Raw genomic sequence first — 26,487 nt, 5'->3', positions numbered from 1 at the left:
GATGGAAGCAGAGTAAGCCACAGACCTTCTGTGGCTTTTTCAGAGGGTAATATATTACAGTTCATTCTCTAATGGGTCAGAAGAATATGAAGACTTGCTTTAGTGCCTGCATTGAGCCTCCCTGCCCATGGCTTTTGTACAGTATCTCTTGAACACTGATAGATTTAGTTGCCTAATGATTTGGGGACTTTGACAGCATAGCAGCTCACCCTTTTTAATAAAAAAGAGAACAAAGGCAGGCAGAGGTTAGCAGATCATAGCATCACTGGGGTTTGAAGAGACCTTTAAGCCTATCTCATCAACCCAGCACTATCACTGTAATCGCTAAATCATCCCTCTGCACCACATCCAGACACCTCTTAAACACCTCCAGGGGTGGTGACTCCATCATCTCCCTGGGAAACCTATTCCAATGCCTAAAATGCACTGAAGGATGAGAGAACAGACTGAGAGCAGCCCTAAGGAGAAGGACTTGGGGGTCTTAGTTGATGAGAAGCGCAACACGACACAGCCATGTGCAGACTGGTTGGGGCTCTGAGCAACCTGGTCTAGGGGGAGGTGTCCCTGCCCACGGTAGGGAGTTGGGACAAGATGATCTTTAAGGTCCCTTCCGAGCTGAACCTCTGTATGATCCCACGCAGTGGGACAGAACCCTGATGTGCTGCCAGCCAGAGGGCACAGACTGCTGGGCATGTCCCCCTCTGCACTGGCCCTGCTGCTGTGAGCCACTGCCAGACACACAGACAGGCTGCCAGCATGTGCCAGAATGGGCCTGCATGGGGAGATCACAGAATCACAGAATTGTCAGGGTTTGAAGGAACCTCTGGAGACCATTTAGTCGAACCCCCGCCAAGGCAGGGTCACCTAGAGCAGATCACTCAGGAAGGAACACGTCCCACGTCCAGGTGGATTTTGAATGCCTCCAGACAGGGAGCCTCCACAACATCCCTGGGCAGCCTGTTCCAGTCCTCTGACACTCACTGCAAAGAAATTCTTCCTTATGTTAAAGTGGAACTTCTTTTGTTTTATTTTATGGCCACTGCACCTTGTCCTGTCGCGGGGCATCATCCTCTTGGCACCCACCTTTGAGATATTTATATGCACTACTGAGATCCCCTCTCACTTTTCCCTTCCCTAGATTAAATAGGCCCAGCTCCCACAGCCTTTATTCATGAGAGAGATGCTCCAGTCCCTTCATCATCTCTGTTGCCCTCCCCTAGGTACTGTCCAACAGCTCCACGTCTCTCTTGTACTGAGGAGCCCAGAACTGGACACAGCACTCCAGGTGTGGCCTCACCAGGGCTGAGCAGAGAGGTAGGGACAGGTCCCTCGACCTGCTGGCCACAGGTTGTGCTGAATGCACAACACCAGGAAGCCACCGGCCCTCCCGGCCGCCAGAACATCCCCGATTTCCCAGGCCCGGCTCCCTGGCGCTGGCACGGGCAGGGGAGCGCCGCCGGCCCCGCCCCCGGGCGGTGCGGCCCTGCCGTTTTTATTCCTCCCACCGGTGGGGGCGGGCGGGCGGTCGGTCCCGGCGGCGCGACCTTCCCGACCCCTCCCGACCCTTCCCCGCCCTTCCCCTCCTTCGGCCGCGGGGCCTCCCAGCGTGCCCCGGGGGAAGGGCAGTGTGACCTAAACGAGACTGATTTATGATTACTTTAAATTCAGTGAGGTGACAGAAAAATAATTCAGCCTGCTTCATGCTGTGCTGTGGGTTAGATCAGCGAACCCAGAGCAGGCCCGTGGGAAGGTCGGGCTGAGCTGGGAAGGGCTCCCTGCTCTGCACCTGTCCCATGCCAACCATTGTGTTGGCACCACAGCAGGAACAGAAGCCGGAGTGGGTGGATACAAGTCCGGGAGACTGGGACTGCCGTTTCCACCAGCAGTGCTCCTCACTCACACCTGTCTTAACTTCACATTCACGCAGAGAATTCATACTCGGCTCTGAAGCTGAAAACTTCCTGAGAACATCTGGAGGGTGCAGCAAGTGCAGCCTGTCGTGCTGGGCACTGCATTTGCACAGACACTTATAAAGGTGACATGATGGCAGAAAGAGCAGGGAGCTGACAGCCCGTGGAAGAATGAGTGGTGCTTTATCATGACAGTAAATCTCTTTGCACTATCGCTCTGGGGCTTTAGCAGAGTCAGGCCATGGAACACACTTAATCTTTGTATGTTGCGTATAAAGGAAACAAGATAAAATGGTAACTGTTTCTTCTGTTTTTCTCTTCTTCATGCTGCAAAAAAATCCCAAAAAAACAACCAGTGGCCAAGAGCAAATCTAAGTAAGTGATGGTTTTCCTCACCAGTTTTTGATTACTGTTATGTTGTATCTTTACAAAATGTTAAGCTTCTCTAGATTTTTCTTTAATATGCCTGAGAGAATTCCAGTCTTTGAGTCTAGCTGCATCCTCTTAGCCATTCTGTATGCATGTCTTCTTACAGGTAAGTACAGAATGGTGTGAAACTCTCCCATGGGTTCTGAAATTGGAGCAAAGGCAGATTTTGTCCTATGGGCTGTCGCATTGAGCTCAGCAGTAATCTCCAAAGTGCCCTGCACGGGGTGGAGCACATCTCTGTGCTCTGTAATTAAAGACAGGCTGTAAATTATCCAAGTATTTTTCCTGTTGTTCACCTGTCATACCTTTTTAGCTGAGGAGAGTAAACTAAGGTGCAGTGTGGCTCTTTGTTGGCACTGGGCATCTTAGTTTGCCCTGTAGTCCAGCTCAGCAGGGATGTTAGTGGGCTCTGGAAGAAAATTAGTCACAGTCCTCTGACCTGTGTTAAGATTGGAAAGGAAGGAATATGTACTTTGAGCACACCAGTGCTCTTACAATGTGGGCACAAGGAAACAAGATTATGTGGAGAAACTGACTTGCATCCAAAATGCTCTTTGTAAGAAAATTAGCTAGACAAATCCAAGAGGCTAAACTGGTACATTTATGTGAACACATTCCTATCTTCCCATTCCCAGAAGTTGCATTCTGTGTGAGCGTATTATACTTGATACCACCCAGGCCTGGGATCTATGGCCTTTGGAACATTTTCTGTATTTTGGTTTTTTTAAGAATCTGCCCCAGCAGAGCCAGTACCAACCACTTGCCACATTTGTGCAGATTGTTCTGTTACAGACTTTCTGCACGATTGTCAGGCTTTTAAATTAAAGCACTTCCCAAGCATGTGCCTGACAGAGAGCAGTTTGACATCTCACTGTTCTACTGTTATCTGTTCATAAAAACAAACAAAGCAAACCAGAAGGTTTCTGCAAGGTGAAAAGATAGCTTTTTAAAATGGTGTTACTAATGTTAATGTAGGGATTTCTACCACACACACCCTTTTATTTTTCATCCCGATGTTTCTTTCTGTTCTTTTACAGTCCCATACGCACTCCAGGAATATTTTCTTATATTATTTATCCTTCTCCACTCCCCTTGGGTTTCTTCTTGTGCCCTGACAGCTTTCTAGTGTTTTCTGCCTCTGCTCCTTGTTACATTCCTTCACAGGGGAGTAATTTTTTTGAGCAAGGTGTATTGTTTAGAATGGGCTTGGCTTCAAATGTGTGGTGCACAAGAATTTCAAGGCCTGGCCACACTGATGCCACTGGTTCCCCCAGAAAGGGGAAACTGCACAGAGGCTTTGAGGAAGTGAGTGAGAAAGGAGTCTTTGTGGTTACTGAAGCTTCACAGCACACCTGCAGTAGTGTACAGGAGAGGACAACAACCAGGGATAATCCCAAGGATATGCTTGGTCAGTTGTCTTCAGGAATCCAGTGTCTTTCTCTTTATTTTGAACTCAATAGTAAATTAGATTGCAAAGCTGAAAACGAAGAGCGTAAGGAAGTAACTGGTCAGAGCTGTACAAGTGAAGAAGAACAGGTTCATTTTGACAGACCATTTTGTGTTAGGAACAGGAAAATACAGGAAAATGGAAAATTAGCTGAGATGTATCCATCTCTTCATTGAAATAGATGATGTAATTTACAGACAGGTTAAAGGGTTTAACATTTCTTTTGAAACTTCAGAAGATGCCCTCTGTCTGGGAAGTTGCTTGGATCTTGGCTTACTTCCAGACTGGGGTGTGGAGCAGCTTCCTCAGTCTGCTGCTCCCGCGACACCGCAGTTGCTGCCAGCCTGCCCCGCAAACCGAGAGCCCTCCCGTGGGGAAGGGGATTCCCCTGGCTGGGTTAATATCAAGCTTTTTATCTCTAGCAGGATGGATGGTGCCAAGGGGTTCTGCTTCTCCTTTCGCATGCCTCTTGTGCCAGCCTATCTGCTTAGCTTCCTCTCTGCATGAGGAAGTGATAGTCTGTGATACAGTGTTATCTACAGCCTGAACATCTTTAACTACCGTCATCCTTCCTCTCTTGCCCTTAGCTTTTAAGCCTTAGTGACTCAACTGTATGCTGATTTTCCTAATTTCTTTTTGTCTCTCCCGTTTTTATTCCTCCCACCTCACTGTTTTTAGAGGAGTTACTTCTCTCTAGGCTTGTATCCTGTTGAGGAATTATTTACTTAAACTTGCTGCTGGAGCTTATGGTTTAGTGTTTGTCTGTGTTAAAAGTTAGCATATGTAGTTTTGATACTCCCATCCCTGAAGTTGAAATGAAGTTTCTTATGTGATTGTGCCAAGCTGTGGGTGCTGAAAGCTTGTGCATTGGCCTGTGACCTGGCAGATACGCTGGGCCCTCACTGAGTGCCCGCACACTGACACAGAGACATCCCTTGTGACTTTAGATACATTCTGGTGAGGATGAAGAGCGCTGCAGAGACAGGCTACTGCTTCAACATCAGGAGACTCCGACTGCAGGAAAAACTGGTCTTGCTGAGATACGATCCCATCGGTAAGAGCTCGGGGAAGAAGTCAGCGTGCTTTGTGTGAGCTTCTCTGACTCTGTGGGAGAGAAGATTTGAATGCAACAGGATTTTTCCCATCTAAGCAGAATATGTCATAACATGTTTCGTACTCAAATGACTGTACGCTTGCTGTTCTTCATGACATTCCAGTGGGAAGTAAATGTTACCCTCATTTTACAGATTGTGGCAGTGAAACAAAGTAATGACTTGCCTGACACATCAGAGACTTTGATGACAGCCATGCCACATGTCACTGGCGAAGTCAAGTGACACAGGAGTTCTTTCATTCTGTTTCTTTGTGTGGTTTGCTAGACTGTGCTACCTCCAACAAGCAGGCACAAAGTATGCATCAACAGAAGTGTTCTGTTAAGCTGCCATGGGAGCTCTAGACTAGAAATTTTAACCACCTCTTACAAAATGGACTTTTTCTTCTAAAGAAATAGGCACAGATTCTTCCTATTCCACAAATGATATCACTCTCCAGATGGCAGTTAGTGGATTCTTTTATGTTCCCCTGGTCCTTTCAGATTTTCTCAGTTTAAGAATCTGATTTGTTGGACAGTTTATAGCACCTGCCACACTGTCTTTTGCTCACCCAGCTTTTTGAAATGTGACTAAGGGTTCAAGTTTCTGTTGCTAGCATTAAAAAAGGTGAATTTAATGTTAAAAAGCTTAATGTAGGTAAACTTAGAATTTAAACCCAACCATATTAGAAATAACATAGTGTAGCTAATGCAAAATGGCTTATATATAGTTGTAGAACATAAGAAATTTATTAAGCAGCACTAAGTAGATAATGCATGGCCAGTGGTTATATGATTCAAGCTTATTTTTTCTTAAAATGTTCTTGTTAGACAGCTACCTTTTCATTCTCAGAGCCAAGAGTACAGGAGCTTTGAGAGGTGAGAGAAACCACCAGAGAAGCAATATGCAGTTTTCAAAGGTGACAGAGGTTGTGGCTTTCCTTTTGAATTCCACACAGAAAGGGAATCTGAGATCTCTGGGATTATATTCTTGAAGAAGAAAAATTAATTATTGCATTGAAACATTGTGCAGAGTGATCCTCCAGAAGCTTTGCAACTTGTAGAGAAGTGAAGAAAGAGAAGAACTCAGAACATGTAGTAGGTTGCTGAAGAAAGCTTTGATCTTTGTAGCCTGTAGTAGAACACAAGTGAGAAATTGATGTGAGAAAGTGTTGCATGTGTGAAGGGAAGTAAATTTGAGTCTAGATAACAACTCACATCAGGAATATGTTTGGAAGCATTTCACTTGGCATGTGTTTTCACCTTATGTTTTTCTACTTTTCAGAAACCTGGGACATCCATAGAATTAAGCTTTTTAGTGAAGTAGTGGCAGGATTGCCCAAGTTTCACTACCTCCTAACTGCAGCAACAGAATCTGTACTATCTGAAGTATTTCTTAAAACGAAACTTTTTTGTGGAAGAAGAGATTTTGTTGTGTGGATTGCTCTTGCGCAGCTTTCAAAGGAATTCATATAATGAAACTAACCAAACAGTTGACTTTCAGATGGCATTTTAAAGCTTTGCTTTGCTTTATTTGTAATTTTTGTTTTTTATTAAGGTATTGACTATGCATAACGTGCCCTTGGAGGTTTTTTTTTGCTAACACCTGCATCAGGCATTGTGGTCACAGCCAGTTTGTGCCTCACTGAGAGATCCACAGGACAATTGGTTAAGTTCTCAGTCAGTCTGTGAGGCCAACTGGATCCAACTCATCATCTGCAGTTGTTTGGGCTCTGGAGTTAAGAGTAGTAGAAAGCAGAAAGAACCTATTTTTGTCCCTACATGGAACAGCTGTGACTCAGAATAGTCACACAGAGCAGCTGTTGAGTGTTTTCAGTCACTTGCATTCTGACACTTATTCTCACAGAGGTAAAGTGGACATCTTAGGAACTAAAAATTACATGTGGTAAAGTGAAAGCACCACGAAACTCCTTCAAGAGTTGGTTAACAACAGTGCTGTGCCAGTCAGTTGCTCCACACTCACTTAAGCAGTGAAGGCAGCCAGGAGAAAAGGGACGTGGGCTGGTTGAATTGAATTTTAACACTTCAGACTTCTTAACGGATTCTTTTTTCTTTTTTTTTTTTTTTCCCCTGTAGCAAAACAACGTGTCCTCTTCACAGAGAAGAGAAAAATCCGTTCTGTGTGAACAATGACTGGACTTGATTTATACATGAGAAGAGGATGGTCAGGGGGGAGGATGGGGTGAAGACTGATTCAGAAATCCAGCAACATGGGCTGAGAAGAGAGGAAATGAACTGGGATCACCGTCTCCTGTGATTTGAAGGCCATTGTGAATAAAACAATGTAGAGAGAGAAAATTCTTAATGTCTGGACATAGATCATCACAGCAACATTTATTTATCTTTTGAGTTATTTTTACAGTGCTCAATTAAAAAAAATTAAATAGCAAATCCCATTGTCTGTGTTTTCTATTGTGAAAGAGGCTGTAATCTTCAAAGGAACTATTGTTTCATAAAGCAATAAAAATTAACATTTTCCACAGCAGGAATTCAATGGCAGGATTGCAAGTTTTTCTAACCTACCAGCCACAGATGCAACACTAGTGACCACGAGCTGGTGTCATTACTTGGAGGAGTAATGTTGCACTAGCTCCTTCTGAGGAAAGAAGGAATGGGAACCTAAATGAGTTTTTTTTTTCAGCCAGGTTAGTAGGATGGATTTTTCATTCCTGGGTTTTTGTCAAACATAAGGAAAACAGACAAGGTAGTTCGCTGATGTTCTTGTAAGCTTTTCTTCCTTAATTAGCTTGCCTGTGTTTAGAGCAATGTGGCTAGAAACATTTTTCAAAGTCTACCTCAGTAGCAGTCCTGTCCTGTTTGCAGTTGGAGGGACCTTCCCGAGTGTGGGGAAGCACAGAGTGCAGTGCCACACCTGAGGCACGTGGGCACAGGTGGCCATAGGCTCAACATATGGGGCTTTGTTGTGAGCCAAACACCAGCCCTGGTGTTTGAGCACTGAAGGTGTAGTCTCAAAGCTAATGCTCTGCTTCATGTGCTGCCATTTCACACAAGCAGTTCTGATAAAATCAAGTACAAATCCTGTCAGGAGCCCAATACCCTCCAGGTGTTTTTCTGTAAGCTTCATGTAGTTCAATAGAGCACACTGTGTGGGGCCAGACAGACCTGCCGAGCTGTGTTTGAAAGATCCACCACCCGCACCCCATCTTACTGCTGTAGAATAGGAACACACAGGATTCCTGAAATGAGAAGCAAGAGACTCTGCTGGCCTTTCCAGTCAGCAGAGGAGAACCTCAGTGCAGTCAGGAGAATAATGCTGTCTGGTATGAGATAAAATCAGTACAGCAAGCTAGACAATCAATTAGAAAAGGTCCTGAGGCAAGTCCTTCCTGTAAGGATATGAAGATTGTGTCCCCGGTGCCTGGACGCTCACTGATGCGATGCAGTTAGACTTCCTGATCATTTCCTCCATGGATAAGTTGGGATAGTAGGCCAGGTAGAATGCCAGTGCTCCCACAAAACTGTCTCCAGCGCCCTAGAATAAAATAACAAACAAGCTGAAGTGTATTTGCACAGGGAAACAATTCAGATGCCTTTACCGGAAAGACACAAGTTGTAGCACTGATTGCAGGGGTCAGGAAATTGTTCAGGTGTTGAGTTCAATACACTTGTCTATGCCTAGGAAATTTTGCAAAGTTAAACTAATGCCACAATACTATCCTTGTGCCCAGCTGCTGCGTCAAGGTACACTATAATATTGCTTAAAACTTAAGGAAAAAGCCAAGCAAGCATGCCACTGTTCAGCAAGATGCTGTTATAAACACTGTTTTTGAAACTTCCTGTTGCTGGAGTGTCTGATTTTGATTTCTCAACCTTGATGTTTCATTAAAGCTATTTTTCTCTTATTTAACTTCCGTTTTTTATAAAGGTCAGTGGTAGAAGGGGCAGTGAAAAGGGGGAGAAAAAAATAAGCCATGTGGCTTGTGGTGTCTGTAAATTCCTAGTTGCAGAGGGATATGTTTTGACACTTCCAGAACTTAGCTGTTGTTTATTTAAAAAATCCCACTGTCATTAAAAACTAGCATTGTGTCTATCACATAAATCACTTTTATTCCTGGGGCAAGCCTTGCCACCTGTGCTGAATTTGACCATGGAGGATGAGGACGGTGATATTCACTGGGAACTCTGGCAGCCATGGCCCTCCTGAGCTACCCATCGTTGCCAAGCCATGCCCTGTGTGCCCCGTGGGAGCCCTGGGGAGGCATGGAGTACTTCTGTCCCACATGGGCACCAGCCACACCCCAGCTTGCTCTGACCCTTGTGCCCAGATACCGCTGGTTGTGCTCTGGTCAGCAGGGAGTGACAGCTGTTTGCCTTCCCAGAGCTTCTTAACAATAGCTGTTGTTTAGCTGTTCAGTGCTGTGAAGTGTCCCCAGCAACTGGCAAAATTTAACTTGATTGATGGTCATGATTAACTTGATTTGCTCATTCCAGTCTGCAGTGTTCTTTCCCTCTCCTCCCCTAAAACTGTCTTGATTTCTAAGGCCAGACTGATACCAGTTCTTGTTGGTACCATAAAACTGGTCCTAAGGTCCCTTTTTAATCATACTTTTATACCAGTGAAGGCATTAGACTAGACACACTAGTATTATCTTATTTCATTCCAGATCCAGCATATGGACTACCTTCCCTGAGGGATTTTGCCTCTGTAGTTGTAATAAATAGACCCCAAGAGTCATGCAACAAGAGCAAAGGGCCTGGAAAAACTGTCAAAACAGCTCAGCAAAATTTCTAATGGAAGTTTAGACTAGGAAGTAATATTCCAGTTTTGAATACTAGTGTTTCTCAGTCTTACAGTCTTACTTGCCTTGAAATCAGCTGCATATAAAATCATTCCAGCAAAACAATGCCACTTCCACAGAAATTTGTTTCTAATGTTGCAAGGAGCTGACAGGGCAGAGCAGCATGGGCACTGCAAGGGACCCTAACAGGGGTGAGCTCAGGATAGGGGCCCTACCCCAGGCCTGGCCTCTCCTTGCCCAACCCTGCCACAGTGGCTGTTTGCATTGGTGTTTCCAGTCAGAAAACTCCCTGCTTAACTCTTGCTTGGCCTGGAGTTTGAACGCTGTGTTCTATCAGGATACGATGGAGACCATGGCCTGGCAAATGACAAGTTAATAAGAAAAGCTGTACTCCTGCATGCAGCTGTAGCAGCACCTGTTTCAACAGTTTTGTATTCCTGAACATACCAGGGGCAGGTGAAGGTTTTTATCAATTTCTGTTGGGCCTTTGTCTCCCTTCTGGTTTCCAGAGTGTTCCCACAATGGCAGGTGGAGCAGGAGCAGGTGACTGCTAGTTAAGCATTGCCAGTGTCTTTTGTCTGATGCATAATACAAAAATCTCCATCCCACCTCAGAGTTTGTAATCTAATCACTGCATGATTAATTATTAAAGCTATTTTGGTGCTGTTGTTACAGACAGGAGTAGGATTTCAGCATGCAGATCTGTTCTGCTGTAGCTCTAGCAGGAAGAACATTTTTTACAGTGATCACTGGGAAATTGAAATAGCCAAATATTTTAATGAGTAATTCTCAGCATATCTGGTGTCAAATGGCATAAACTGTTACCTGGCAGCAGCATGGAGCAGAATAGTGTCTTTCTGGTTTTTTCTTTAATAATTGCTGAACTGTTGGCTACAGGAACAAAAAAAAAAGACTAACCACATGTCATCCAGGCCTTAGTCTGTGTGCCAGTGAGATGGAATGTAAGTTCTCCCTGCAATGTTACAATGGCTTTCTGCTCACAGATGATGCTCTGAGTTTGTGAGATGGCTGGGGATGTCCCTTTTAGTGTGGCTGAACAATGATAAGTGGCTCTGAAAGGAGAAAAGGGAGGGAACAGCAGACTCCCATCCAGAATGGAATAAGGCCCCCTAGCATCTTTTTGCAAGAGAAAAGATTACAGGGTGATTGGAGAATATACAGAAGGATTTGATGCCAGTAAACTTTTTCTGAAATCCTCACTTGTCATGCAAAGACTGAAGCAGACAGTATCAGCAAAGCCCAGCTATCACAGACCCAAAGGGTATCATAAATGCAGTTGTTGGTAAGTGAATGTTTTGTGAGGGGGGTTTTCAACAGAGGAGCTGCTGCACTGAGAACAGTGTCATGCATCAGACTGATTATGTAGATACCCTGCTCAGCCTTGCTTCTGGTCTGTGCAGACGTGACTGGTCAAACATGACTGACTAAAAGAGCAACAGCACAACTGGTTCAGCTGCAAGGTTAACTGCAGTAAGAGCTATTTTTGGCTTACAGAAACAGACCTTCCTTCTTTGGTATTGTGGATTAAAGTACATTGGGTTTGGTAGATTCAGAAAAAGTTTGCACAGAGCACTAGAAGGAACAGGCTCAGAGTAAAATCAAGATTACACAAACACTGGAATAGAAAATAGTAGATTTACATTTAGCTGTTTCAAAATTGCTCTAAGAAAAATAATTCTAACCTACTTCACAAAAAATTAATTTGAAAATTACCAGTAAGGTGCATTGAGAGTGCCCACTGACAAAATATAAATACAGAGTATGTAATATTTTACATTCTTCAGCATTTGTCTTCCGGGAATTCTAATATGCTGCAGACTTCGAGATAATCCTCATATCCTTGAGTGCCTGGAGACAATTCATTCCATAATTATGAAAGTATAATGTATTTAACCTTTCTGTAAAGCAGGAGATGCTAGTTTGTTTGAAATAAAATAAATGGATTTTAAAATTGTTTGATATGCTGTGGCTCATTCTTAAATACAAATGTCATGGTTTTGACTAATTTTTATGGGTTTGAAGCAGTTTTGAAAACCTATTTATATTCTGTGCCACTAGTCTGTAAGGTCCTTGTTTTCCTGTGTGTCTGGAAAAGGGCACTTTTGTTTCTTACAATCCAGCACTGATTGAGATTGTGTGCCTCTAGAGAAGAGAAAGCCCATGAAAACACTTCTATTTATACCTTAGCTTTTGTTAGTCCTGATTTGTCAGAAGCTGGGTTCACAACTTTAGTATAACTATTTTTATACGATGCTGCCCTGAGAAGCTTTTTAAGGAAAGTGCTTTGTAAGTAGAAACTATATTGTTCAACAGCCTTTCCAGTGTGTAAAGCCTTTTCCAATCCATCATGCACAGACTATTAGGATGCATTTCACTTATACAATAAGATGACTTGCTCACCAAAAAAATTTGGAGGCCAAGAGGCCAAAAGCTGCAGTTCACAGAGAGGCAGCATTGCACTGCCTTGTTCCAGGGTAATCTTTTGCTCAGCCTTTGCCCTCCCAGCCCATCCTCCTGGGCAAGAGCAACAGCAATTATGGAAGAACAGGAGAGGGCTCTGCCTCCTGAAACTGACATTGTTAGTGAGCCTCAGAAAACTGTTGTCAGGTGATTTTTAAGAAGTTACAGTCCTTGTACAGTCTGGCTATTAACATGGATTCATTCCATTAAATACATTGTAAGAGCACGTTACCAAGGCCCAAAGAAACACCTGAAAAGAATGCTGTACAGCAGTACAAGAGAAATGTTTTGCCTGTAATGATGAATTCTTCATGCAGTGAATAAATCAAAACATCAATCCAAAAGCTGTCAAAAACTGCCTCATGATGTACAACCAATAACATTGCTCACAATGATGCTTATAGCCTCCAAGGAGCATTCACAGAAGTGCACAAATAAACAAAGCCTGAGGATTATGCTGATTTAGTGCAGCCTACATCCGTGGCAATGCAGAGATGCCCAACGCTGTCGAAGGAACTAGGCCTTGGAGAATTACTGTTGTATTTATAGTGCTCCACAACTGTGTGATACTGGATTATGCTAAGGATGTTATCGCTCTGTCACATCTGCTCAACATTCCTTGCTGTACTTCTGCCTACTCTGTACCCAAACTGCAAATTAGTCCTATGTAACACAAAAATAGTTGTCAGCAAAGGCACTCACTATCCATTATCCATTGCTCACAAATGGGAAAAGCCTGTGTCTCCCTACAAGAATCCCTGGGCTGTGCTTTGATGAAACGTAGAACTGGAGAAACATTTACAGCCTTCAGATATATTCAGATAGTCTTGTGCCATTTGGGTCTATGTCTCATCTAAGGGATAATTTCAGCAGAAATGCTCAGGGAATAAAATATCCTTTGATAACAATGTGTGGTTGGGTGACCCTGGATGGATATCAGGTGCCCACCAAAGCTACTCTGCCACTTCCCTGCTCACTTGAATAAGGGACAGAAAACAGAACAAAAGGCTTGTGGATTTGAATAAGGGCAGGCAGCAATCACCATCAAGGGCAAAAGAGGCCTGACTTAGGAAATGACCTTACTACCAATCAGATCAGAGTAGAATACTGAGAAATAAAAGCAAATCTTAAAACACCTTCCCCCATCCTCTATTCTTCCCAAGTTTAATTTCACTTCCATTTTCTTTACCTCCACCTCACACAGCAGCAGGATGACAGAGAATGGGGATTGTGGTCAGTTCACCACACGTTTTCTTTGCTGATCCTTCCTCCTCAGGGGGAAGATTGCTCACACTCTTCCCCTGCTCCTACATGGGTTCCTGCCACAGGAGACAGTCCTACACGGAATTCTCCATGGAACATGAATCCTACCCACAGGCCACAGTTCTTCACAAACTCCTCCAGAGTGGGTCTCTTCCCCATGGTTCAGTCCTTCAGGAACAGGCTGCTCCAGTGTGGGTCCCTCATGGGGTCGTAAGTTCTGTCAGCAAATCTGTTATAGCATGGCTCCTCTCTCCACAGGGCCTGCCAGGACCCTGCTCCAGCACAGGCTTCCTGTGGGTCACAGCCTCCTTTGGGCATTCACGTGCTCCAGAGGCTGCAGGTGGATCTCTGCATCCCATGGACCTCCATAGGCTGCAGGGGCACAGCTGCTCCATCACGGTCTGCACCAGGGGCTGCAGGGAAATCTCAGCTCCAGAGCTGGAGCACCTCCTGCCCCTCCTTCTGCACTGACCCTGGTACCTGCACAATTGCTTCTGTCACATCTTCTCTCCTGCTCTCCAGCTGTTGTTGCACAGCACTATTTTTACCCCCTCTTAAGGGGTAAAACTACATTATCCCAGAGGCACTACCACCATCATTGAAGGGCTCAGCCTTGGCCAGTGGTGGGTCCCTCTTGGAGCATTTGCTCTATCAGACATGGAGGAAGCTTCCACCAGCTTTCCAGAGAAGCCATTCTTGTAGTCCCCCACTACCAAAACCTTGGAATGAAAACGCCACTCACAGTGGCTGGATCAGTTATGCAGCTTTTGGATTTTTTATGATTTTCTTTTTCCTGAAAGAACCTATGTTTATCCTTTATGTGACGGAGAATGACTTATTTCTGGAAATGTTCCTGGCTGGTTTTGGTTTTTTGTTTTTTGGTTTGTTTTTTGGTTTTTTGTTGTTGTTTTGGTTTTTTTTACTTCTGCATTTATTTGGCTGTGGAATACTTTTAGAAATTATTTTCTGTGAGGTTAATATTTTCCTCCCCACATATTTCCTCATGTTTCACTGGGAAAATATTTTGTTGGTTTAAATCAAGACAATCTTTAAATTAAACTAACTTCACTATCTTGAAACTCTTCTGAAATTAAACTAATTTGACTATCTTCAAACTGTTTCCTAAAATCAAGGCCTAACAAGGGTGATTACTCCCACAGTGGCTGGGGTTGCTAATCCTGTGTGGAAGCATTGCTGCCTTTTTAGAGCACCCTGCAGATACTGTGCCTCTGCACAGCTGTGCTTAAAGGAGGAGACCTGTTGTTACAAACCCCTAAAACAATAAATATTTGAAAATTACAAAGATATTTCCCACTAACACAGTTATTCCTGTATCTTTGCATGGAATTTTGAGCCAGAACAAAGGGGGTAGGAAGTCCTTAACTGGCAAGTACCAAATTTAGCAATAAGAACCAAATTAACTTGAATTTGGTACTGACTAGATAGCACTGCAAAGCTACTTGGGTTGAAAATAAAGGAGAAGAACTAGGAAAAGCACACTGTATCCCAGAGCTTTAGGGTCTGGATCCCCAACTCTATTACCGGGCTTAATTTGTCCTCTGGTAACTGGGTGTTTCTGCAGCCTTGTCACAAGGAAAGAGTAGATGTTACCCTAAGCCAAAGAGAAATATATAGAGAGAGTCATGGTAGTGGTGCTTGTCTCTTCCTTTCTTCTTCCCCTCTGCTTCCCCACAACCCTCCCCCCCAGTGCTGTCTGATGTGGTTTGCACACTCCAGGCAAAGTCAAGGGGAACTGTTAAGATGTTGCCCCGCCGTAGCTCCTTCCTCCCAGCCATGTGCCGAATGGCTGAGCTCAGCCAGTGTTTAACAACGGCAGGAGGTGTAAGCTAACACATTTTAATTTGCATTCCCTGTAGGTTGACAGTGCACTCTTAATTCCAGTGATTCAGACTGCAGTTTCATAATAGCTTAAGCCAATCCATGGTTATGCTACTGCTGAAAGGCTCAGTCCCCACTCATGTTTTTATCCTTGTCTCATGTTCCCACGCCCTCCCCTACATCAGATTTAGCACTTGTGTGGCCAAGCAGTGAGGCAGATCAGTTCTCTGATCCTTCTGACGATTGGGCCGGCCAACAGTGAGCAAGAAACAATAGTTTCCACCCAGATCAGCAAGTTGCTGTATTACCACATGATAGCTAGTCCATAGCAAACGAGAAAGAGGTTAGAAACACTCCTTTCAGCATGATCTTGGATCAGCTTGAGCCAACTGTGAAACCTCACCCTCAGTCAACATCAGGCAATTCATTAACTCAGTTGTGTATCCAAGTCTTAATACTCTGGCTCCTTGTTCACACAGGGAAAGCTGCCTGTTCCACTCTTCCCCCCATACCCTGTGGGCTGGATCTGGAGGAATGAGGGAATGATCACACTTCCTTTCTGCATCTTTAACAGACTCTGTTCTGGGAAGCTGTGGGAAGGAACAATCCCTGACTTTCTTGCATTTATGTTGTGATGTACTTGCACAGCCTTGAACGGGGAAAGTTTCTTGTTCACTTACTCAAGGTGAACAAGGCCATCATATCATCTGGTCCTTCACATGTCCTGAGAACTTAAAAGGTAACTAAACCACACCCAGTGTAGACTATCAGTTGGGAAACATCAAAACCAAAGCATACCACACAATGCTTCACATCAGACATCAGGAATTTTTACCCACTTCCTGACAGATTTCCTGATGGGTCATTAACAGTGATTAATCAGCCTGACCGTTAACCCCCTGCATTCCTGAGAGATTAATCTCAATACAAGGCCTCCTGCAAGCAATTTCTTTCCTTTCTCAAACATCCTACTACATTAAGTTATGCACTGTTTCTAAAATGATCAGTGACAAGCATTACAGATGCATGAATTCCCCTGAAATGTTTGGTTTGTGGTGAATGTTGAAAATAAAACATACAACATTCACAACTCTGCAATTTTAATTTGTATGTCACCTAAAAAGCACAGATGAAGTATCTGCTTTACATTTCAAAGCCCATATAAAGCATCAACTTTGAAGGCAGGTAATAGTGCTCTCATTTCACATGATGGGAAATTAACCCAACTCAAGATCAAGGATGTTAAGAACACCCACTTTGAGACATCTGTGGGCTGAATCCAAAGCTCCAGATCTTTCAAGGGCTAACAGGAGTCACATGAGCTACCCATCCCTTGAAAGTGAGGCACAGTTTGGGAACCCTAAAACTGAGATATGCAAAATAATTAAGTGGACCTCCACAGCTCTGCTGGACTCTCAATCAGAATCAGAACAGAGGAGCTCCCATCTCACTGTTTACGAGAAAAATACTGCAAGGTGTCCATGAGGTGATGGCTTTCTCTTAGTGCACACTAAGAAGTCTGAAGTCTGGGAAAGAACACGGGGGAGCTACATTCTCCTGGATAATAATATTCCAGTATGCTGCTCAGCACTGGGGAACAAAGTTATTCTGTGTAGTAGATGGTTAGTCTAACCCCAGAAAGCCAACAAAGTATTCACCCACAGGGAGCAGTCTGTTTTCTGAATCATCAAAACAATTCAGTGTGATGATGCTCATATAAACTCCTTTCAACTCCAGATAGCATTTATGAGAAGTGACAAATTTATTTCTTTCTTACACAATGGAGTAAGAGCATGGAACCAGGAACTCCACATACCACTCTGAAAACAACAGATCCATGTTGCTGAACCTGTGAGATTCCTGTCAACCAAACAATTCACCACTACTCTGATTCCTACCCTACCAGGGCAATAGATATTTTGGCATGGAATTTTTCAACTTGGTATACACATCTGTGTAAATGTTCTGTTCAAGACTGAACAGAACATTTTGCCTTCATTATCTGCTTCTTCCCTGGTTCCACTTGAGCTTTGATCTGTGACTTCCTTTCATTTGATCTGGAAGTTCATACCTCACAGAAACTCAGAAACAGCAGAAGAAACCATCCACACATTTTTTCCCCCCCTGCAGTGCATCCAAAAAACATTTATGACATACAAAATGCAATACTGGAAAATTCTCATTACACTTCATCTGAACACAAAACTCTCCAGTGGCTCTCTTGCGAAGTTATAAACCATGATGCGTCAACAACAGGGAAGCACACAGACATCACCACTAATAGACAGAAGATGGACTTTCAGTTGCACATGCTACAGGAGCTGTATCCACCTTTCCCAAAATTTGAACTTGTACAGAATCAAGAGTCATGGTTGAAGGCTGGTGCTAAATATAGCAGCGCCTCAGAAGGTTGATTTGTACTTCTCAAACTGGTTTATCAAGCCTCAACAACATGCAGCTACTCTCCTACTCTAATCAAAAGCTTCACTTATCTCATTTCCTTGAGCAGTACTTCACTCCTTTCATTATTCATGTCACGCTTGTGCCAAATTGTGGTCTCGTCCCAACAAAGCTCACGCTTCTGTGTTAATTCAGAAATATCATTTAATGATGAAATGAAAAAGCCAAAGCTCTGCCCAAAATACATCACAGTATTTTGATAGTACACTGGAAATTCTAGCAGTGAGTTTCCCTCCCCTACCAGGAGACAACTGGCCAAATTGTCACTAACTGTGTCACCTAGTATCACATATGAGGCTGACAAGGCTTCAGGACCCCATAATTTAACAATTAAGTAAGAAGAAGGGAATATCTGTGCTGGACAATTTTACTGGCCACATGTGGTTTTTTTCTCTGACTGAAAATGCCAAAGGACTCTTAGTGCTCCCATCTAATCTGCTGAGAAGCACTCAGAATGACACAACTGCCATCTCGCCTGGAATTGATCAAAAAAACATTCTTTTTTTTGCACGAAAGCTCCATATGCTCGAGTGCCTCTTTCAAAACCACAGCATCTAGCCTTTGTTGGCTGGCCACTGCTTCTGCCTACCTCTGAACTACACATCCTGGAAGGGAAAGAAAACCACCAAACTTCAGGAGGTTTTTTTGTCTGAGCTCTCCCCAGCTTTGTCCCCTTGCCAGCTCCCTGCATTATTTTTCCAACTGAGTTTGTGTAATCGTTTCGATGACTACCCAAGCTGTATCTCCTCACCCAAATTTCAGTTAGATGTGACTTACAAGCCAGAACTGCTGTTCTGCTCAACAGTATTGTTCTTTGCTACCCACTCATTCTCTTGTCCTTAACCTGTGGGGTGGGAGTGCAGAAAACAGGGCTCCCACACCTCTCTCATGGTCTTCAGCAGCAGGTGACCACCAAGACACTGCTTCTGACAGAAAGGCATTCTCTGTGAGATTCCCTGTAAAATAGATCTTTCCAAGCAACACACTGCCTACTTGATGATTTCAGTACACAAATCGCAGATTCAGTATTCAGTATATAAAATCACAGATACCAGCAAATGAGGCACAAGCTTCCAGAGAATTTCTTCACCTTTTTCCTGTATTTCTTTATCTCTTTGTGCTTTGAAATGAATAAAACAAATATCCCTTATAGACATTTGGGCAGCTGACAAACATCGTGGCTAGAATTTGGGAATCTGCTTTTCTACAGATGACTTTCTCTACAATAGCTGGGTTTATATCTGTATGTCTACCTTTAAACACACAGACACAAAAAAACCCTGGAGAAAAGTGGCAAAATCAGTGCACTCAACTGTAACCTTGCTATTAAAGACATTCCTATAGGTTACTGCTATAAATCACCAAAACTTACAGTTTTAATTTCCTTCAATTTCTCTAATGAAAGTTGTAAAATATATTCTGTCTGTGGGACAGGCTACTAAAGACTAAGTCTTTTATTCTTGATAAGAAATATAACTTCTGGCATTTTCTGCAGTTATAATTTGCAAAAGCAAGAAGCCTGATTTCCCTGCTATTCTCATTTCTCTGTTCTTGTTCTTTTGAAAACCCAATTATGCAATATCACCAATCTAACTCAAACCTTTCTGGTTTCTGTAGTGACAAAAATTACTTGGCATTGAAAACTCTGTTGGGTGAAATCATGAAATCTGATATTGTTCAATATCATCATTACTGCAATTGGCATTTCAGGGCAACTAGGCTGGTGAGGGGTTCCAAAGCCAGGTTTGCCTTCCCTCTCACCACAGCCAAAACTGATGTGAAGAAATTGAGAAGAGTAAGTTATATTCCACAATAGCCTGGATGATACTTGGTTCTGCAGAGAACAGTTTTAAAGAAGAAAGGGAGGCATGTAACATTTGTTAGCTAACCATGAAGAGGGAAAAAAATGATGAGGGGTTTGGCCAAGAATATGCTGCACTATTACACAGCGGATTGCATTTGCAACTTCCTACAGCTCAGGCCAGAAAAAGATACTTGGGAAGGTGACGCTCTGGATGTGCCAGGAGTGCCAGCTTCCACTAGCTATTTTTAACTGCAGAAATTGCATTAGAAAGGATGACTGCACACAGTTGGTCTTCCTTCCTCTTCATCCTTTCTGCAACTCAGATATCCCAGAGTGCTATCTACCATTACAAACTGGCACTCCTCATGTGCACTGCTAGCCCAGGATCTGCTCCAACACTACAGGGTGAGCTACATAACAGGACTGAGTATCTTCTTGGAGGCGACCCTGAGCTGGACTCAGTCAAGAGGAGGAGAGAAATAAAAAAAAGGATGCAGCATGTTTTGCTGTAATGATTTTACTTGTGTTGCATTCCATAGTTAGCCCAAGAGAAGCAATAAAAGTAATTTCCTGCTCTGCTCTCAACCTGCATGAATGATACCATTGTTTCATTTACTAAAGCACCCCAGAAGTGAGATGGCACAAAGATATTTCTGAACTCAGCCTCTCTAGACCTCATCTGAATGTATTCTCAGGTGCAGATGTTGGATGTGGTATCATTCCCATGTTCTGGCTAAAGACAAAATGCTCGAGTTGCTACACATATGCTGCCAGCATCCCTACCTTTCTGTGTCCAGAATAATAATCAACGAGGTTAATTTCCAAACAGGAATGTGTCTCAGTATGCCAGTATTGGAGCCAAAGCACCTGCTCTTATAGCATACTTCCATAAACTCCCTATAGCCTCGTCACGAAGCATCCAATGCAAAGCAACTCGGCATTGCTACTTTCTCCTTTATGTGGATATTTACAATGATGTCCAGTTCTAAAAATGAGACAGCTGATAGCCTGACAAAAATTTTCCTACAGTCCTATTTTTTCTAAGATGAGCATAGAGGACAAGTTATGCTTAAACAAGGGAAATAGGTTCACTGCCACTGAAGAGCCAGTGTCTGCATGTTTTGTTCCCTATCTACAAAACAGCATTCTGAATAGTACTTTCCTTATGTTATAAATAATGTAAGGTGCTTAGCAACTTTTTGTATATGTATATGTGTATATGGAATAAAGCTGTAGGACACAATGGGACACAATGTGTCCCATGACTTGTTACTGATCATGTGTAGCAAAACCAAACAACTCTTGGTATCACTAAAGTAGCTTAACTGAGTTTTTTGTTGCCTGGCACACTACAGTCTTAGAAGGGGCTTAAAAACGAAATATTTGCTTTAATCATCTTTTTATAATATGTCTTCATTAAGTACCCCTTGTAATTTCATGCAATTTGTGGCAAATGCTAATACTGCTTTGGGCCCACTTCTCCCTGTCAGCTGTATCTCTGTTAAATTATGCATTTCCATCTGGAAAGAAACTGTACAGGACTGTAGGCTCTCTTCCACTTTAGAGTCAGGAATGGAAAGGGATTTAATTAGATGCTCCGTGGTTGAGAAAAGGACTAGAGCAAAGCCTGGGTGGTCCATGGAATCTTCCACTGGAAAACAAGACTGCAAATTGTTCTGTACAAGCCTGCTTCTGTTTGCTCATTTTGTTTACATTGTTTGTTCTTACAGATTAAAATAGACAGTTACTAGGCAGATAAACAGTGTTTCCTTCCATGACAATGTTGTCCAGAAGTTAAGAGAGCAGCATGGGACAGTATATGCTTGTGCTTCATTTTTGGCTGCATCACTCCAACTCCCTATACAACTTGGAGCAGAACATTTTTAGCCTGTGCTTCAGTGCATCCAGTCGCTAACATTTTTGTGCCACTTTTCCAATTTGTACATGGGGGATAATATAGCTTTCTGCTCTCCAAGGGGAAAGAGGGTGCATCGAGCTTGCTCCACATTTTCTCAATTGACTGCCAATGCTTGCAATGCCACTCTTGCAATCCCTCTTGTCACTGGATACCTGTATACCCTTAGGCCACTGACCAAGCCTTGACATACTGAAGTATCTTTAGAAGGCCTGAATCAGAAACTCATGAGCAACTAAGCAAGTCCCATCTAGACTTAACTGTGAGTCAACTCACATGTAGTCATTTCAGTCATGTGCCCTTTCACAGTTCAGCTGAACTTCAGAACATAATAGTTGCAGCTTTATTTAGACTTACAGTGCTGATCACTGATTGGAGTGCCTCGCAGATTAACTTATTCCTCATGGTTTTTCTGTTCCAAAATTCAATGGATTCCATATTTGTAAAAAAGGGAATGCAGAAGGCTAAGTCAGAAAGTGGGCTATGACTGGAACTAAACTTATTTATTAACCTATTTGGGTTGCATGTTAAAGAAAGGAAGCTATTATGCTGTCGTTTTGTGGGATGTTAATGGGAGCTCTGAGCATAATTACTCTGTGTTGGTGTGTCTGAATAAACTCCACTGATAAATAAGATTTTTGCCCAGTAGTAACTTCTCTTTCCTTGAAAATGAAAGGGAAGATGAGAAAAGAAAAAAAACAGAAGAACTGAAAAAATAGACAAAAAGAGAAAAGAAAATGCAAAGAGAAAAATAAAAAGAAAAAGAAAAAGAAAAAGAAAAAGAAAAAGAAAAAGAAAAAGAAAAAGAAAAAGAAAAAGAAAAAGAAAAAGAAAAAGAAAAAGAAAAAGAGAAAAAGAAAAATCATTTTAGGGTTAAGGAAAAAAAGAAAATAGAAAACCGCAAAGGTTTACTCCTTGCTACATCCTTGGGTAGGAAAAGGTTAAACAGTCAACATTTTTCTTTTCTTAGCAAGTTAGAGAACTGTACATCAGACACATTGTCTGCCAAATGCTTCATTTACTACCAGCTGCATTTTTACTTTGTTGAGAGATAACTGAAATAAAATCACTGTTCTTTGTGCAAACAGCATGCTAAATAATGCACGGCTACAAGATTATTAAATAGCAAAGGCATTTGATAATATTAGAGTCAACCACAAGTCCCACTTCTGCTGATGCACAGAATTTTGAGTAATTAGTCATTGCACAGAGTGTTGTATTTATATCCCCTTGAGCCTCAGACGTTAGGCCACAAAGTCAGGAGACAAAGAATTGCTGTTATTAGGAGGACTGTTTCGGATTTATTTATATTCTAAGGCTTTATTTCAGTGTCCACTTCACTCCTCTGGCTCAGGCTTCCTCCAAACCAGAAGATACAGCTAAGTCAGAGAATTTTAGTGTAAACCATATTTTTACAGACAAGACCTCTCAACTTCAAGCAGAAGCACTTCAATGAGTTTGCAAAGCCCCCAAAGAAGCACAATTGGCCTGAGGTTATGAAAAGCCTGGGAAAAAGGCCTCCCAGGTTCTGTTCTGATCTCTAACAGACTTCTCATGGCTTATATGCAACACATTAATAGCAGCTCCAATTTATGGACAGATAAATTGGGATACAAAAAAGACACGTAACTCTTCCAAGGATTTACAGCAAGTCTTTTGCAGAGCCCTGGGACTCTTAATCAGTCCTTTGTTAAAATTGCTAAACCACACTGCCTTCTTTAGACCACAATTGCTACACAGGCCTGAATACTGTGACATATCTAAAATTATACAGCTATACACTTATATGAGGCTTTATTAAAATAAAAGTTGTGTAACATCTTCAGAGTTCAATACAAAGCTGCTCAGTGAGCAAAGTACTGTTTAAAGACAGCCTTCATCATTCTCTCTCCTAATAGAAGAGACACATCTAATAAATTGTATTAAGAAATCTGAGGGAAACAGGATTTGAACACAAAACATCTGAGCAATGAGCCTTTCTCCTAGATGACTTTCATGTTTACAAGCATGGCACTTCAACCTGTGAGCTTCTCTAAGAAGGTTGTGCAATCTCTGTATTCAAAAAGCACAACCAGACAGGGAAAATGTGGTAACATAAGAAATTACATGGTAAATGTAATGGTTGTACTTAGAAATACTGCAAAGTTAAACATTCTAGGTTCTCCATGACATTTAAAAGAGGGACCATTGACTTGCTGTGATTACTAGGGGCACCTTTGTGAAAACTGATTCCAAATTTTCATTTAAATATGCGTGCCCAAGTGCATCCATTTGCCTTTCAACAAAATACACCTATGCCTAAGCCAGAGATGCAGATGCCTGATCTCCTGGCTGTGAGTGTGCTAATGCAGGACTTTTTGCACACAACAGTGGTATGCATAACCCTAGAGGCCAACTTGATAAAGAGATCTTAAATACAGCAACCATACTGTGCATTTAGAAGACCAGATGAGACAAAAATTGGAAAGTCACCCTAATTGGTGCAAGTATATGTCTGTCATCTTGATCCAAGGTGGGTTCTGGTGCAAACTGGAGGTTCTAAAAACTAACTCTAGATGACTTCCTTCCCCGAAGTGATCTTAGTGCTGTAACCTAGAAATGGGGGGCCAACAGAGCAGCCCCAGCTTACTGAGAGAGCCCCCCATTTTCCACTAATGCCGTTGCACAGGAGAGATTCTGCCAGTGCCAGCTCTCTGGTTCAAGTCATGGACCCTAGACAGAACACCCCATCTCCAACTGCAAGGAGCAGCCTCAGAACCACACAGTAAATCCCAGAACCAGAGGACACATTCCAGCCTGCCATTGCCACTGACCACCAGACTGCCCCACATCCAGAGGAGGCCTGGCATGGTTCTGAAGCCAGGATCCTGAGTAACCTGGAGCCCTAGACAGCCTGAATGCCCCTCTGAAATCCACCTGCACATACTAAGCCTCAGGCAGGCCTCTGGCAGTACCTCGAGGACTTGACTTGGTTCCCAGTTGTCACTTGAAGTGCTCAGCTCCATACTATCCCATAGTGCTTTTTTTCAAAATGGAAGGGAATTAATCTCACTGCTGGCAATATTCCAGCTTTGAGTAATTACATTCTTCTGACAAATTTTCCTTGGCAGTTTCAATGGAATATAATTAGTAAATGTAAACAGATGTAAATAGTGTTGTAAATTACACTTTGCGTGATTGTCAGAAGCACAGGGGGAGAGCAAGGGTGAAGGGGCAAAAAGAGCAGAGTTTCATTCTCCAGTGTGGATGATGTTGTGGCCTTCTATCTCAATGGACCACGTATGTCTCTGCCAAAATGGCTTGTTCAGGGCTACTGCAGCAGCAGATGTCAAAATCCAGGATCATCGTGTGGTTCATCACACACATCATCCCCTTCACCTCAAGTACAAATCTGACATGGTGGTGCTCGGTCATGTCCCACAGCTGTTTGTGAGCAGCTGCTGTGCTCCACCTCAGCTGTGCTCCTGCTTCAGCAGCAGGCAAACTGCTTCACACACAGGCAACTGCAAAATGTGTGTATGCGATATGATTGTTTTCTATGAAATGCTTATCAGATTTGTGAATGATTTGTGAAACCTTCTGCTACCAACAGAAGAAGTGTCAAATAAATGGAATTATATAATTATCCTTCACAGCTATTTTAACATAGCTCCATGTACTAGTTTCACCTAGAGTGGAAATAGCTTCTTCCAAAAATAAAGTAAATGCATATATTTAACTTAATATAGTCAAGTAAATTTAAAAGCAACTATTTAAAGTAATGAAAATAGAATATAATGTATAGCTATATTAGTACTTTATTATGTGTCAAATGTCTCATGCACGTCAACTGTTTCAAATACAAATTGATATAGCTGGTGGGCTTAATCAGATCTTTCTGTCACAGAGAAAATTCGAGGATGATTTTTCAATAATTCACTTATTTTTCTGTTTATTCATAATTTGCATAGAGAAAGTAGATAGTAGGAACTAGTAAAATGAAGGGAAAGTTAATTTTCTTAACAAAAGCTTATTGCACTATTTAGCTGTAACAGGAGAAACAGATGTTTCAGCTTTACAATACCACGTCTTGCAAAACTTCCCTCTGAACAACTATTCGTGCTCTACATGTTTTGGACTGTGTATGGAGGGCTCTGCTAATAGTCATGAGAAGCATTGCATACATTACTAAAGCCCACACTAAGATAATTAGTGCTAAAAAAAAGAATCAACAGGCCTTTTTTCCCTCTTTATAGTATTGATTTAGTGTGGGTGAAAAACGCCAGATTTTCAATCTTGAAGATTCATATTCCACCACAGAGTGGGAGATGGGGCCAGCTTTTCCCAGTGTTCTGCCAATAAACACTTAGATTAACTACCTCAAGGGTAGGGAGGAAGAGCCAGGCTCTACAGCCTATCAACACTTGGTGTCTCCGATGAACCTGTGAACATGGAGAATGGAGAGCACACAAACTGGGACAAGGAACTCAAATTCTTAATCTTTATGGCTCTACCTACCCAAGTATTTTGTTGTTCAAAAATTCCTAAAATTGCTGTGCAGAACAGAAATTACCAGGGGTCAGTACTGAAGTTGCAGTGCTGCAGAGAGGACTCTAGGCAGTGGTAGCAGCCATGAAATATTTCTACAGTGAAAGGGGAACTTTGAAGCTAATTTTGTATCTTGCATGTATATCTCCTAAATAGCAAACTCTGGTTTTTAATAAGGACTCTGTAGCCTTTTGCAAATTCTGTGATAGGGTACATGTATCATTTAACTATTTGTCTGGCAGTAACTTCACCTTCTGCAGATCTAAACAGTATCAATACAGATACAGGCACAAAACCCAGTGTGATGGTACCCAGTCCCTGGAGATGCTGAAGTCAGAGCAGTTTAAAGTAGCAACTTTTTTTAGTATCAAACGGCAGGCTAAGAGCATACACATGAACAACTCTGAATACCCTGTGGGTAGGTGGCTACTTGGTAAGCCACCTTACAAGTCTGATCCTTCCCCTGGGGAAGGATCTACTGTAGACATGCCTTGAAGAAAATAACATGTCCTACTGGAATGTTTAATGCTTATTTTTAATA

At 42.6% G+C, this 26,487-nt stretch overlaps 2 protein-coding genes across 4 annotated transcripts in view; one reads left to right on the top strand and one right to left on the bottom strand.

Annotated features, from left to right (window-relative positions):
- Nucleotides 1–2,149: 2,149 nt before the first annotated feature.
- MRPL33 (mitochondrial ribosomal protein L33) lies at nucleotides 2,150–7,288 on the top strand. Its single transcript, XM_041413502.1, has 3 exons — nucleotides 2,150–2,285; nucleotides 4,734–4,840; nucleotides 6,974–7,288. The coding sequence occupies exons 2-3, from the start codon at nucleotides 4,750–4,752 to the stop codon at nucleotides 7,021–7,023; spliced, it is 141 nt and encodes a 46-aa protein (XP_041269436.1). The 5' UTR covers nucleotides 2,150–2,285; nucleotides 4,734–4,749; the 3' UTR covers nucleotides 7,024–7,288.
- RBKS (ribokinase) overlaps nucleotides 7,213–26,487 on the bottom strand; it is a 70,001-nt gene continuing 50,726 nt past the window's right edge. For all 3 annotated transcript variants that reach the window (XM_041413499.1, XM_041413501.1, XM_041413500.1), the window contains one exon: nucleotides 7,213–8,390. In XM_041413499.1, the coding sequence (XP_041269433.1) occupies nucleotides 8,217–8,390 (174 nt within the window). In that variant the 3' untranslated portion in view covers nucleotides 7,213–8,216. The remainder of the gene's footprint in view (nucleotides 8,391–26,487) is intronic.

Source organism: Onychostruthus taczanowskii, unplaced genomic scaffold (genome assembly GCF_017590055.1).
Source record: "Onychostruthus taczanowskii isolate IOZ18803 unplaced genomic scaffold, ASM1759005v1 scaffold42, whole genome shotgun sequence".
In the NCBI taxonomy this organism is placed as follows: domain Eukaryota; kingdom Metazoa; phylum Chordata; class Aves; order Passeriformes; family Passeridae; genus Onychostruthus; species Onychostruthus taczanowskii.
The sequence above is the reverse complement of the archived record's forward strand: the minus strand, read 5'-3'. Positions and strand labels throughout refer to the sequence as shown.